At 49.4% G+C, this 15,049-nt stretch overlaps 1 protein-coding gene across 1 annotated transcript in view; it reads right to left on the reverse strand.

Annotated features, from left to right (window-relative positions):
* The window catches only part of TRIO (trio Rho guanine nucleotide exchange factor), a 354,997-nt gene extending 340,813 nt beyond the window's left edge, over positions 1-14,184 (reverse strand). Inside the window, exon 1 of the mRNA XM_030332423.1 lies at positions 14,028-14,184. Within this exon, the coding sequence (XP_030188283.1) occupies positions 14,028-14,184 (157 nt within the window). The remainder of the gene's footprint in view (positions 1-14,027) is intronic.
* Positions 14,185-15,049: the final 865 nt, after the last annotated feature.

Here is a 15,049-nt window from a genome sequence, read left to right on the forward strand (position 1 = left end):
CAATCAGGGGACTCGTGGATTCCTGAGAAAGGACCCCACCCATGGAGGGCCCATGGCCCTCTCACCACCCACTCTGCATCTCAACGCTTTCCTTTCTCTTTTTCCTCCATTTGGGCAATTAGTACCGAGAGGAAGATGATAAACTGTCTTTCCCATAACAGGTGTCATCTTCATAAACTGTACTTACCAGAAATTAATCTCCCTTTCTTATTTGGCAACTCCTTATTTTTCAATTTTGTGCTTCAACATCACCAGAAAGTGAGCCGTTGATGGAGTCTGGCAGCTCTTTTCTTAAACATGCCTCTGGGGAGTTCCAGCGCATGACTTCATCTGTTTTCTTTGGATGATTAACTGACAAAGCCCTGAGCTGAAAAGCTGACCACGAACTGCCGATTTGAACAGTTTAAACTTGAAGATGTAGGTTCGCTTATCGCAGTGGTGTCGGCTAGAATTTGAAACTACTTTCCGCCTATTCTTGGATTGAGCAAGTCAGTAAAGATCATGAGGGTTAAGGGGAGCCTTCAGTGTTCAAGAAGGGAATTGCAAATTTGGGAAAGGGAAGATTAAATGCACCCTGTGGCTCTGGACTGGAATTGAAGGAGTGAGTATAAACTCATGGTTGTTATTCTATTTTTTCTAATTTTTTAAAATTGTTTACTTATTTTATTTTGGAGACAGAGCGTGCATGGGGAGGGGCAGATAGAAAGAGACAGAGAATCCCAAGCAGGCTCCTTGCTGTCCGCGCCAGCCCCCGTGCGAGACTTGAACGCATGAACCATGAGATCATGACCTGAGCCGAAATCAAGAGTTGAGAACTAACTGAGCCACCCAGGCGCCCCCACTCATGGTTACTTTAGACAGACAGATGCAGAAAGAGATAGTGACATGTGTGCATCTGTGACATTATATACGCGTGTGTATACACAAACGCTTCCTAGCCCTGTCCTCTGACTGGTTCTAGACGCAATAATGACACCCCTGTTCCAATGAACACACTTAGGCCCAGACTGTGTTTCTAAATACCATTTCTCTACTAAAATGAACCAGGGTGTCTTGGAGAAGCGGCTGATTACACGACTGCAGTAAGAAAAGTACAACACAAGCCTGGAACATCTTATTGTGTCAGAAAATAGCAAAGAGCTCAGAAAATGATAGTGACAAGTCACAAAAGATAAAGAGGCCAGTCTGAAAGGACTCCCACTGGCCAAATCTTGGAAAATTTGAGCATCAAACGAAAAAATGATAGCAAAGGATTATAACCTATTGTATACAATAGGACCCCAGGAGGACATATTTACATAAATAAATAAATAGGGCAGAAGGAAAAGCTCTTCCTTATCGCAGAAAGTCAGGGAAACACAAGGAATAATGAAGTTCGAAAAATCACCATTTCACAACCATCCGAGTAACCACTGATTCCAGCAAAAATCATCTACAGATGCTACAACCAGCAAATGAAAGTCAGGAAAGGAGCAGGATTTGACATAGTCTCAAATCATCTCGCCACAAAACATTAACTGTTAGGAAACACTACAGTGGAGAAACCCGGTAGTCACCACCTGAACCAATGCCCCACGTGGGGCTGCTGACAGCTGCATCCCTGACAAGGCGCTCTGGGACCTTCTGCCACAAAAGCACAACCTGGATCTAGTCACAAGGAATCCTACCACCCACACTCAGGAACGGTCACCCAAAGAACTGACTGGAATCTTCGAAATACAGGGCTAACAAGAGAGACTGGAGGAATGTTCCAAATTAAAGAAAACCTAGGAGACACAACAACTCAGTGTAGTATGTGGTCCTGGATGGAATGCTGGACCACAAATACTTTTAATTGCCAAAAAAGACATTTCTGGAACAGCTGGTTACATTTTACTAAGGTCAGTACATTTAGGTAGTAACATTGTATCAAATTAATGTCCTGATATGGATCATCATGTGAGTGAATGTCACTGCTCTTAGAAAATACACAGCAAGCCACCATTTAGAGGTAAAGGCATCATCAACTCTGAAACTTACTCTCAAATGGTTCAGAAACAAAATCCCATGCAAATTTTATATACATATAAACACACACACACATAGAGGGGCAGGGGAAGATCGTGCACACGCATGTGTGGTGAAATAGAAACAGGGAATCTGAATCTGAGTTATTTCTCTTTGAACATGAGTTCTGGCTTCTCAAAACAGACCTACCTGCCCCCACCCCCAAAAATAAACCCCACAAACTTTACACGTAATCAGCAATGAAGACATGAACCAACTAAGCCAAAAGTAACACAGTGAAATCTCACTTCAATTGAGTTGATATGGATTCGAGCTTGGTACCTCCTGTCGTTGGTTTAAAAATCAAAGACAGGGGCGCCTGGGTGGCGCAGTCGGTTAAGCGTCCGACTTCAGCCAGGTCACGATCTCGCGGTCCGTGAGTTCGAGCCCCGCGTCGGGCTCTGGGCTGATGGCTCAGAGCCTGGAGCCTGTTTCCGATTCTGCGTCTCCCTCTCTCTCTGCCCCTCCCCCATTCATGCTCTGTTTCTCTCTGTCCCAAAAATAAATAAACGTTGAAAAAAAAAATTTAAAAATAAAAATCAAAGACAAACTATAACGGCCATGTCAAAAGTAACCCATAATCTCACATTAAACAGCAGGCTAGTCCTATTCTTTTAGTTCTAGAAATTTTTTAAAAACAAGAATTAAATAAAAACGGAAAAACTTGAAACCCTTGGAAAGTCTTTGAGCAAACCAGGAGGAAACAAAAATGTGGATTTCCAGAGCACAGATACACCTCCAGGTTATGTAATGTCTACACTCACAACAGCAGCGTTTCCATCATCCCCTGACTGAAATACGAAAACTCTAAGGGAGCCGTGCAGTTACTGAGACCCACACAGAGACAGAACGTGGTTCCAGTGTGGAAAGGCCGCCGGGAGTCCCTGCGGGCATGAACCTGACCAGCATCCCAGAGGACCAGGCCACAGTAGGGACAGGGACAGGTGAAGTGTCACAGACAAAAATGCACCCCACGGGTGGAAAAATCTACAACACACCGCGCTCAAAGGACGGTGGAAAACAATCCTGTTCCCCAGGACCCCATCATCATCCACACGCACGTTTCCACGAATAACAGCAAAAAAAAAATGAGAGGCTGCAACCAAATAGCTATACGGAGAGAACCAGGAGCACCACACCCACCTTATAAAATTGTCCCCAGAAGAGCAGCTGAGCATGGCCCCGCCCCAGTCCCCCGTCCTCAGAAAGGAAGACCCAGTAATCCTTATAATGTGTCAGACACAGCAAGCTGCCGGCCGCTCCCCGCCCTTCTCACACTTCCCTCCGCCAACCCCGACCCGACAGCCACCACAGGGGAGGCCTCCCACCCAGCCCTTGGGGGCAAGTCCACACAGCCAGGGAGCCAAAGGACCAGCCTTTCTCCCCCACCACCAGGATCCCTCCCAAGGATCCCCTGAGACAGGGGAGAGCCGGCAGAGCAAAACTCACGCAGCCAACACGCCTCAAATGAAGAGCTAGGTTGCTAGGATTATTTATGTAAAAAGGAACATCGGTTTTAATTAGGTGAGAAGAGGACCGGCACAGAAGCTAAATTACAGGGCCCAGACCAACGTGAAAACAAAAACGTCTGCTATATCCTGGAATCTTTCACTCAACTCTGCTTGATGTGTGACTTGTAAATTATAGCTTCGATCCTCAACACACAAGAATATACGTATTCAATTTTAAAGATCTGAAAATTACAACACAGGATCCTATGGGAAGCTGTACAGAGTGAGGGCCCTCTCCACTCCCTCCGTCCCGGAGGGCTTTGTGGTCTGGCAGCCCTGGGCGTCAATTCCAGCCCAGGCCCTCACCAGCAGCGCAAACTGGGGTCATTCATTCCACCTCACCAGAGGCTGAGGTGTTCACACTGACACAGAAGCCAGCACCTGCTGGCAGGGGGGATGTGACTTGGGGCCCTTCCCCACTCATCCTCCCTCCCTCCCTCCCTCCCTCCCTCCCTCTCTCTCTCCTGCTCGTTGTCTCGCAAAATAAATAAATAAATAAACTTCAAAAACAAGAAACTCAGATGGCGGTAGAGAAAACAGTTAACACCAAGACTTCACCAGGTTTCCTCAAAGGACAGCATTGGCATTAACAGTATTTGGGGGGGAAAATAAAGATGGTATTTTAAGTATCATCCTGTGAGCTTCCAAGGAAGTTACTGCTTTGTGGATGCACTTACTCTACTCTCCTCTGAAGCATAATTCCAAAGGTTCTATCTGACCCCCTATGCCTGGAGGTCCTGGCCTCCCACACGACTCCGGCAGCTGCTGCTGAAGATTTAGATTCCAGCAAGGGCAAGGACAGCACGGGAGAGGCAGCGGCTGTTTCCCGTCTGCCATCTTCCTCGTTTCCCAAAATACAGCCCCAGATCCCCAAGGAGGTTGTCAGAGGAAATTTACAGTGATCTCACCTCAAGCCTGCATCAGGTTTACAGTCAAAGGTTTGCAGCAGTTTGGTTCAGGAGACAGGTGCCATCTCACCTACAGGCTGGTCCCTTCGGTGAGACGGGACTGCACACAATGCCATGAGGAAGGAGAGAAATGCCTGGCAACGAACCCTGCAAAGTGTGTTCTCGGGCACTACAGTTAAATATTGAGAAAGAAACACATACACAGACCAGCTAACAAAATGCTGAAATCAAGGACTCTGTCACAAAGCCCCTCCCCTGTGAGAGCAGAGGCAACCAACCCATCAGGGGACAAGTGAACTCAACTGCCACATGAAAAAAAAAAATGTATGGCCTGGAAACCATCAAATTAGTATCAGTTCTCAAGGCTCCTGAACCCAAGACATATGAGGACAAGTGCAACAGCACTGAGATGGAGGTGAAATAACGCTAAAAGTCATGTGTGAAATACATCGTGGCTCTGTGCAATCTGGTCTTTCAGTCAGTGGTCGTCCCTGGCACGCCAGCTGTCATCACTGCGGTACTGAAAAGGGCGTTGAGGGCTGGAGATAACTTCTCATAGTTTCAAACAAGAAACATCTATTTGTTTAGTATCAGGCTAATGAGGAATTTATTCCAGTTATTTGGATGCCAAAATATTAAGTAATTTAAACTGCACAGACTTCATTACATGAGACTAATTAGAAATATTTATAATAACATTCCGGTCAAAGTATTGTTTCCCAGTATCTGTATGTAACTTCAGAACAAATAATAGAAGAATTAGACTTTGGGGCCTTTACCAAACTAATAAAGTTATCCAAAAACTAATATATATATATATATATATATATATATATATATATATATACACACATATATATACATGTGTATATATATATATATGTATATACATATACATACGTGCACATTTTTTTCCCCTGTAGATCCTAGCATATCTGTCATGCAGAACAAGGACTAAGTAAATGCAAGGAAGAAAACGTAAAACTTTCAGAATCTGAATAAGCCAGGAGTGCCCTCCCATAGGTTTGCAGAGGTGATGTTCCACAACAGCTGGCAGTAAAGAAGGAATCCTTGAAAGGTGGATCAATGTCAGACAAGGAAGTACAAGGAATAAACAATGGAAAACAACTTCTTACAAACATTTCACATGCATAATTTGCAAATTAAAATTAAAACACTTTGCCCTAGAGCACACGTGTCATTCATACACGTGACTTCGCATATACTAGGGGACATGGGTTCTTTTAAAATAGATTTCAGGGATGTCCCGGGGGGCTCAGTCGGTTGAGCAGCAGACATTGGGTCAGGTCATGACCTCACAGTTCACTTTGCGGGTTTGAGCCCCAAATGGGGCTCTGCATCAGGCTCTCTGCTGTCAGCACAGAGCCTGCTTCAGATCTGCTGTCCCCATCTCTCTCTCTCACCCTCCCCTGCTCAAGCTCTCTCTCTCTCTCAAAAATAAACATTTTAAAAAAATAGATTTCAAATATCAGTCTCTGATATATTCCTATGTTCCTTCTTGCTTTGAGACCACCGTTCCACAGAATCCCAAAGTGAGGTGTTTTCCAAGATCTATACATACATACATAGACACGAAAAAAAAAGAAGATACCAAAAAACCCTATCTAAAATTATTCAAGGATTATACTTTCAAATTTGAATTGTGTTTTTCCCAAGTTCAAGAATAGCTTTATTTTGTGGTTATGAATCTTAAATGCGGGGACTAACGCTTTATAAATGCATTCATCAATCATCAATACTGCAGCAAAGTCAGTTCTACCTGAGAAGGCCCAAGAACAGAGGGCTAATGGCCTCACACAGAAACAAATGTGGGAATAACACCCTCTGCCCCAAATGAAACTTATCCCTGGAAATTCCTTCTGTAACACCAGGAATACTGAGACAGTACAGACCATCCCACATTTACTACTCTTCTATCTGGACAGCGACAAAAACTCACCAGAGTGGGTAAATTTGAAGCAGGAAAAATGGTGACTGTTCATATCTAAAGATAGGGCTTAAGTCAGCAGACTTGACTTACATGCCATATGGATTCCCCAAGTTAACGCTTCTTGCAGAACCCAAGAAAAGGATATTTATTTCCTCATAACTACCTTTGAAGTTTCCCTAGTAATTACACAAGTTTGGTCCCACTGGTCAAGGCAGTCTGGGGGACTGCTGTTACCTTTCAAATCAATAGGAAATCTTTTGGAATGAACTCAGTTTTGCTCTAGCTTAACTAGAGAAATAACTTAATTGGATTTGGGTTTTGTTGCTATCTCATTGTTTTAAAACTATTTACATTTCCTTGATTACTAGTGGAGCTGGCATTTATTTGTGGGACTTCTCTGAATGATCGGTTTGCCTGTTTTCCTTATGGATTGTCTTACTGACTTGTGGAAGCCCCTTTTTTCTTACAGGTATAGAATTCTTTGATTTGTAATGAAATGTTTACTCCCAGTTTGTTATCAGCCTTTTTTTTTTTAATGGTTTAAATTAACATACAACAAAACTAATGGGGGGCGGGGGGTGCAGGTCTATGTATAATCATATATATGATTATATATATAATATAATCAGCAACACAGCCAAGATACAAAACAGTTCCATCATCCCCCAAAATGCCCCTCATGCTGACCCTCTGTAGTCATGACCTTCCAAACCCTAACGCCTGGCAATCAACCGATCTGTTCTCTCACTGTCCTGTCTGTTTGAGAATGTCACAGAAGTGGAATCATTCAACATGAGACTGCCTTCCTTTACGCAGCATTAACCGAGTGGGGTGCACCACAGTTGATCTGTTCACACCTACAATGTTTTAATGCTAATGGCAACATCAGACTGCAAAGGGCCCCCAACCCTTCCCAGCAGCAGGACGGTAACAGCAGCAGACCACGTACTTCTCTTCTGGAACTGCAGAGAAAGAGCAGAGGGTTCGCAGAACTGCCAGGACTCTGCAGAAACCCCTCCTAAAGAAAAGCCAAGTGCAATTCATCACTGTCCCTAACAGGACCACAGACTGTAAGAAAATCAGCCTGATTAACTCACATGAACACCACTAACCCAAAGTACCCTAGACCTAGAATCTATTCTTTACTTCGATAACGTCTTCATTACGCTTTCTCTGTCAGTGTAACCGCTAAAAGGTACTAATTTATGACAAAGCCCAAATAGAGTAATGCTTCCAAAATACAAGATTTGCTCTGCAGATTTCTCCACATTCCTCACCAACCAGACAAGAGTAGACATGTGGCTAATTAAAACAGTCAGTAATCTAAAAGTCAAGTATATTTATCACCAAAATGAAGTTCTTTATTTCCACAGCACATCTGGCATTAGACCAAATATTACAGAGTCACAGGAAAAAAAACAAAACAAAACAAAACAAAACAGAAGCTACACCCTTTCCCCAGCTTAACAATCTGCCACATGCTTGGAAAAGTCTGCACACACCTGCCCTTCTGCCCTGGACACGTAACCTTTCCCAGAGAGCAGGTGGTTAGTAATTTGGGTTTCCAGGGGCTTCCTCACATGGAGAGGAACAAAAAGGAGGAAATTAAGACCAAAACTATTCAGTAAGCACACTACGTGTCCCCATCCATGAGGAAGAAGTGAAAATGAGTACTTGTGCACTTGCTGACCATTACACAGCAGAGATGTGTGCCCATGAACAAGAATGTCTGCAAGGAAGGCTTAATAATGTCAAAAGGTTGGGAGACAACACTGGAAATTCTAGCCAGATATCTCCTTTTCCTCTTTATAAACTGGCAGAGATGGAGTGAAATCGGGGTCTCGCAGGGGCTGGGCACTGTGGTGAGTGAGGAGGCAAAGGTCCCAAGAGGCAAGACCTCCACTATGGCCACAGGAGGCCCAGAGATGGTGGGGAGAGGAAGGCGGAGGAGGGGAAAGCAGCAGCAGCAAACCAATGCTTTGCAGGGCCCTGTTCCCAGTCCCTCCCTCCTTTTCTCCTTCTTGGTCCTTTCCCCTCAGTTAAGAGGTGCTGTGACAGGAACTCCCAGGGGGATCAGCCAGGCTTCCTAAGTGCCAAGGTCACCGAGCAGACTCCCCATACATGCTCATTTCCTTGCCCACCGCTCTGCTAAACAGCTCATCCGCAGAATCTAGAGTAGGACGAGACAGAGAACTCTGTCGCGCTATCTAATCCCGCCTGCCCCTCTCTCCAACCGTGGGCCCATCCAGATCCCTGCCTGCCATCAGCTTCAATGCGGCTGAGAAGCAAGGAGAAGTTATAAAAGATGGCACTCTCCATCCACAAGACAAATAACACAGTCACTGCTGGCAGCTCACCCAAGTCCACTCAGATGAACGCTTGGGAGAGGAAGGGATGAGACGGACATCAGGGCAAGCCACCACCTTCCACCAAAATGCACCGCGAATCTCCCTCCAACCCATTTCTTCTCTGTCCACGGAGTAGCTGCTGTTCCCGCCAGTGGCACTACTGAAATTTGTCAAGACAACGCACTTAAGGAAATAAAAACCAATTCATTATAAAATTGAGGAGGAATGAAGGGGGTTGTTAAGACTGCTTTTTATAGTAAAACACAATTCATCCCTATCAACAGAAGTGATTTTTACTAGGCAGTAAAGTGTGGCTATTGATTAAGAATTTGACTTTTCTCTGGAATTCCGCCAAGGATGTCAGATAAAATTTTATTTTCTCAGTACAGGAATCAAGTAAATAAACTTAAAATAAATACCAGATCCAGCTGACTTACATTATGACAGCTTCAAACGCACCTTGCACTTTCAGTTAGAAACAAATCCCAAATTTATCATAACATTTCAAAAGTCTAGAAAGACCATCCTAATCACTTTTTTTTTCTTAACGTTTATTCATTTTTGAGAGACAGCGACAGAGCATGAGCAGAGGAGGGGCAGAGAGAGAGAGGGAGACACAGAATCCGAAGCAGGTTCCAGGCTCTGAGCTGTCAGCACAGAGCCCGACACAGGGCTCGAACTCACAAACCCCGAGATCATGACCTGAGCCGAAGTCGGATGCTTAACCGAATGAACCACCCAGGCACCCCTAATCACTTATTTTTAATATACATTTGAGGAACATAGTTAAATCACAGGCTTCACTTTGAACAGAACCACTTGTGTCATTTATATCTTGCTTAATCATTTAAATCATTAAAATGGCTTCATTTGAATCTTGGATGGCTAAACCACAAAGGGAAAAATACAATATCCTGTGTCAATAAGTCAATTTACAAGGTCTCAATGAGAAGTTTCTTTCAATGATTGTTTTACCGTGCTTTGATTTCTTGAAAGTCACTTATGGCATTATTTTTAGCTATCTCTTTGCTTTCCTCTAAAACTGAACCTGAATGCCACCAAAAAAGGAGAAACTGACATTCTCAAATAACATTTTCTTCGACTCCTTTTTTCAAAATATTGAAGGTAACAAGGACTGAATTCGTAATACAATAATTATTATTAGTGCTCACAGAGACCAAAGCTGCCAGACTTCTAAATATACACAGATGTAGTGTGGCCAGCTTGAGGCCTCCACTTATGTGGTGTCAGCAGCATAAATATGAAGAAAAGCATCCCTGAATGCTCCATGAGGAAATCATCATATCGAAACACAGAAAGATATGCATACTGCTCCGTCACTAAGTAACAGACTCAATTTTCTTCATATGTTCTGTTGGAAAGAAGGGCTGCAGCCAGGAGTTCAGAATAAGATCTAATGAAAGAAACCCAACACGATGGGCTGCGACGCTTCAGAATAACCACAACCTTTATTCTCTGCACATTCATCTAATGCCAACCTAAAACATGCCAGGCAGGTTAAAAATAATGCATTTATGTAAGTACCCCCCCACACACACACACACACACTCTTGCAAGGTTAAATAGAGAGCTCTGAAAGAATGATTTATTGCCACAAGAATACAGCCCCAAAATAGATTGGCAATAAAAGTGATTGGTCCCAGGGGGCTTGAGAACTAATGTAAGCAAAGTCCTGGCCATGAGAGGCCTCCAAGAAAGAGTGTACCAGAGTCGGGGGCGCACTTTCTGGCCCTGACCCCACCCCTACCAGAATTACACTCTGAGCAAGTCACTTGACCTCCCTAGAAGCCTGATTCCCTTTCTGTAAAATAAAGAAACTGGACTAGCTCACATCTGTGATCCAACCGCGCCCCCCCCCCTTTTTTTTTCCTTTTGAAATCTGCTTTATCTTTCCTAGAACTGAGGTCTGTGTGAAGGAGAAAAGTTAGAAATTCACTAACACCTGTGGAAAATCTCAGCTGCCCTCTAACACAGCATCACCACATATTTCCGCTCAATCCAATTTAACACTAATTGACCTGCCTGCTGGTGCCAGGTTTACAAAAAAAGGAGAGTCGGGATGGTCAAAATGGATGGGAAGTCTCTGTGCCAAGGACCTGAGTGGGGAATGAAATGGCAACATATGAGGTAACCCCTTGACAGAGGTGGACACTGGGTGACACAAAGCAGGGGGAAAGGGCAATCACTGCTCTGAAGCCATGAGCTCTCCAAAGAAAAGTGGAGAATAACCATCAGGTGCTGAGGGCTCAGAGGGAACCACAGAATCCGAGAGGGAAGCAGCCCCTGAGCCATCCCCCCCCACCAAGTGCAAGCGCCCTGACCCCAGCACCTCTGAGCCATCTCCCCCCACCAAGTGCAAGAGTCCTAACCGCAGCACCCAACTCTGAAGCTTGGCAGGTGGCGGTGCCCCTGCTGAGCACTTCCAGTAACAGAGAAATCACATGGCAGCTGATTTTATTCCCGAACTGCTCTAATTGTCTAAAAAGTCCTGTTAAGCTGAAGTCTTTCTCCTTTCATCCAACCATGGTTACTAGTTTTCAATCCATGACTACAAAGTTAAAATTTAATGCAGGACAGAGAAAGGATAAAAAGGAAAGAGAATAAGGTAGCCAAGCAAACAGTTCCAGGGCTGAGAAATGAAAGGCAACCAACAGAAATGCTTTGTCTAGGACACGTTGGCAATTTTAACTACCAGGCTCTTTTTGGAAAAATGTTCACACCCTAATCTGTCCACCGCAGTCAATGAGAACCTTTTTCCTGTGTTTCTCCATCTTAGAAAAGAATGTCAGATTTTACTGATGGACTTGGCCTCTCCATTCAGTCATCCATATTCAATCAAAGCAGACACGGAGCCCCCCACCCACCCCCGTCTGAGCCACTCTACCAGGTGAGGTCCCTACCCACAGTCCTGCTTGATCTGTCCTGACAGGTCCAAACCCCCCACCCCACCCCCCACAAATTCAACTGAATGGGCCCTCTCTACCCTCTGCTAGACATCACTGTCCTAGATGCTGCAGCCAAGATCTAGGTCAGGGATTCAGAGCTGCCCAAAGGAGGGAAAAGCACTTTAAAAAGATGTTCCAGACTTCCCCTGGGATGGGACAGTGCAACTGCTGCTACTTAAAATCTGCTCTGGCTCCTGATTCCAGATCAAACAACTAAAAGGATGGTTTGTCAAATCATTTTGGAGGCTGGAAGAAAGGAACAAACCAGTGAAAGCATTGCCTGATTTTGCCCGAAACTTTACATGGACAAGAGTCCGGGCACGGACGCAAGCACAGGTGTAGGCATGGCCACCAACAGACTTATCTCCCCAGATAAATCCTGGGAAGAGCTACACTGACAGGGAGCAAGTTTTCTGTGGGCATTCAGTCCACCCTAATGTCTTTTGGGCTCTTCTTAGCAAAAGAAGTAATTTCTCTACTGTGCATAATAAAGATGTAAGAAAGTCTGGTCTCACAAGCACCAAAAATTCCATCTCCAGGGCACAGGAGCCTTTCTAACAGAGAGAAGCTGAATTCCGCACAGAATCTATTATTCCGTGACAGGTGGTAGAAACAGAAAAAAGACAGGCTAGACTTTAGCTTCAGGGCATGAAGGGAAGACGTCCCAGTTCTGCTATTAGGAGGTAAAAGGAGGCTGCTCAATCCGGCTAGCTAGTTGCACCCCCCCCCCCCAAAAGGGGGAGGGGGAGCTTTCATTTGAAGGAGTTCATGTTTTCCTAAACCTTTGCTTTCTGCAAGGACCTCACGCGGAGAGAGAGAGAGCACTAGGAAGTATATTAACCCCAAGCTGACACTGTAGAGTCGGTGTATGTCAGTCCCAGCCATATCCAATCTGTTAAAACGACTCAAAAATAACCCCGCTTGGCAAAGATCAAGAAAACGAGGGAAAGACCGTGCTACACCAGGCATCTACTGGCACTAACTTCTACCTCCGACCATCGCCCTCCCGCTGCAAACTGCTTCTGGCGACCCCGAATACCGAATTTGAAAGAGGCCTGGAAGAAACGTGAACCGCCGGCCACCAGCGCGCGCCCCATCATAGGCCGCTCCCCAGACGTCCCAGCCCCGCCGTCCTCACCAGCACCCAGCACACGCCCTCCGCCCGCCGGGCCCGGCCGCAGACCTGGCCCGCCCTTCTCTGTTCTCCAGCGCGGAGTCTGCATCCTCCCGGCCCCGCGCCCGCCCGATCGGCGTGCGCTCCGGGCTTCGGGCCCCCGAGGCCATCGCCGCCGCCGCCCGCTCCTCCGCCGCCGCCCGCTCCTCCGCCGCCGCCCGGACGCGCGAGCAGACCGGACTGGGGCGGGGTAGGGGGGGGCGGACGAGGGGCGCGGGGGCGCGGTCCCGACTCACGCGGGATCTGGGCCCAGGCTGGGGGCGCCGCCGCGGGGGTCCCGGGGACGCCCTGTCACGCCCCCCAGACCTCCTCCCCGCGGGACTGCAGCCAAGCTCACCTCTCCCACGGGCACCCCCTCCTCGCTGGAGAGACACCGGGCCACCTGGCACTGCCTCCACCTCCAAGCCACCCAGGCAGTGCTCCGCGCGCCTGGCTCCCCCAGGGCCACCGCGCTCCCAGATGTCCCACCCGGGCCGCCCCCGGAGACAATGGCTCACCCGCCTCCCGGCCCGCCGCGCTTCAGCTCGGCCACCTCCCCCCTCCCTGGGCAGCGGGTGCCATGGCTTCCCCGTCTCACAGAAGCCTAGGCAGCGGCCAGGGAGGTGACAGGCTGGAGGACCGAGCAAAGAAACCGGGCTGCTAATGGGGTCGAGGAGGGGCCGGGTACAAATCGGCCACAGAGACCGGCCCAGATGAGAGCCGCTCTCCCGGGTCCGGCCCCGCCACCCCCGTCCGCTCGGCCTCCGGGGCAGGGGCCTCCGCCCTCACCGTCCCCGCCGCCGACTCCTCGGCCCTCCCGCAAAAGAGACAAAGAGCCGGCGCCCCAACCCGTGGAGCGGTGGCCACCGGGGGCGGGGGACGGGAAGATTTTACCCCGGAACGAGGGGCGGGCGCAGGGAAGGGCCAGTCGGCGGCGTCCGGGCCGAGCCGCGGCCCGCGGGGCGGTGCGGGCAGTGGGGCACGCCGGTGGAGGTCCGGGAGACCGGGCGTGGGGGTGCAGCAGCCCGGGCCAGAGCGCGCCGGGCCCTACGAACGGGCGAGCACCGGGCGCGCCGGGACTCGCGGACCGCGCCTCCGCGGCGGGCTTGGCCGAGCGCGCGGGCAGCGCCGCAGTTGCACTCACCGGATCGGAAGAAGGCCGCGATGTCGGCCAGGTCCTTGGCAGCCTCCTCGGCCCCCTCTCCCGCGCCGCCCCCGCAGCCCGAGCCCGCCGCGCTGGCCGTGGCGGCGGGGCCGGAGGACGCGGCGGGGGCGGCGGCGCCGCCGCTGCTGCCGCTCATGGCTGCGGCGGCGCCCGCGGCCGCGCCCGGCTCGGGCCCCGCGCCCCTAGCGCCGCGTGCCGCCCGCTCCGCGCCGGGCCTGGCGGCGCCGAGCGCCCAGCTGCCCGCGCCCGGCGCGCGGACGCAGAGCCCTGGGGCGGCAGCGGGCGGCGGCGGCGGCGGCTCCGCCAAGGGAGCGCGCCCACATAGACGAGGACTCCGCCCGGTAGCCGCGAGCCGGCCGCGGGGCGGGGACGCGGAGCCACGGCCTCGGCGGCGCCGCCGGCCGGAGCGCGGGCAGCAGCGCGCGCCGCGCGGGACACGCAGTCGCAAGGGCGGGGGCCCGTGGCCGGCAGGAGCTCCGGGATCACGGGCGCCGGCGGCAACCGCGAGCCTCCATCTTGATTTCAAATGGGGAAGGAAGGAGGGGGAGGGGGAAAATCACGGCTGAGGGAACCCGGGTGAAAGGAAAAGGGAGAGCAGGGAAAGGAGAGGAAGGAAAAAAAAAAAGAGGGGCTTCGGGAATTTCCGGCGAACATCGTCAGGGGCCCGAGCGTGGGCTCGGCGGGTGGGCGGGGCCTGGCGGGAGGGGCGGGGCCGCGCCCGGCGGCCGGACGCCCGGAGAGCCGGCGGGCGGCTGCGTGAATGCTCAGCGGCGCTTCTAGTCCTCCGCCCGGGTAGCTCCAGCCTTTGGAAGGAGCAGGAACGCTCCCACCAGCGGGGGCGGACCTTTCCTGCGGCCGGCACCGTCCTCCGAGCGCTTGAGCTGGGTGTTACAGACGTCGCTCGCGGGAACGGGTGACTCAGGCACCGGGCTGGCATTGGCACGTAGACCGGGCTCCATAATAGTTGTTGAATGAACAGAGCGCATGGAAACAGTCCCAGA

The sequence above is a fragment of the Lynx canadensis genome, chromosome A1 (genome assembly GCF_007474595.2).
Source record: "Lynx canadensis isolate LIC74 chromosome A1, mLynCan4.pri.v2, whole genome shotgun sequence".
NCBI classification, from domain to species: domain Eukaryota; kingdom Metazoa; phylum Chordata; class Mammalia; order Carnivora; family Felidae; genus Lynx; species Lynx canadensis.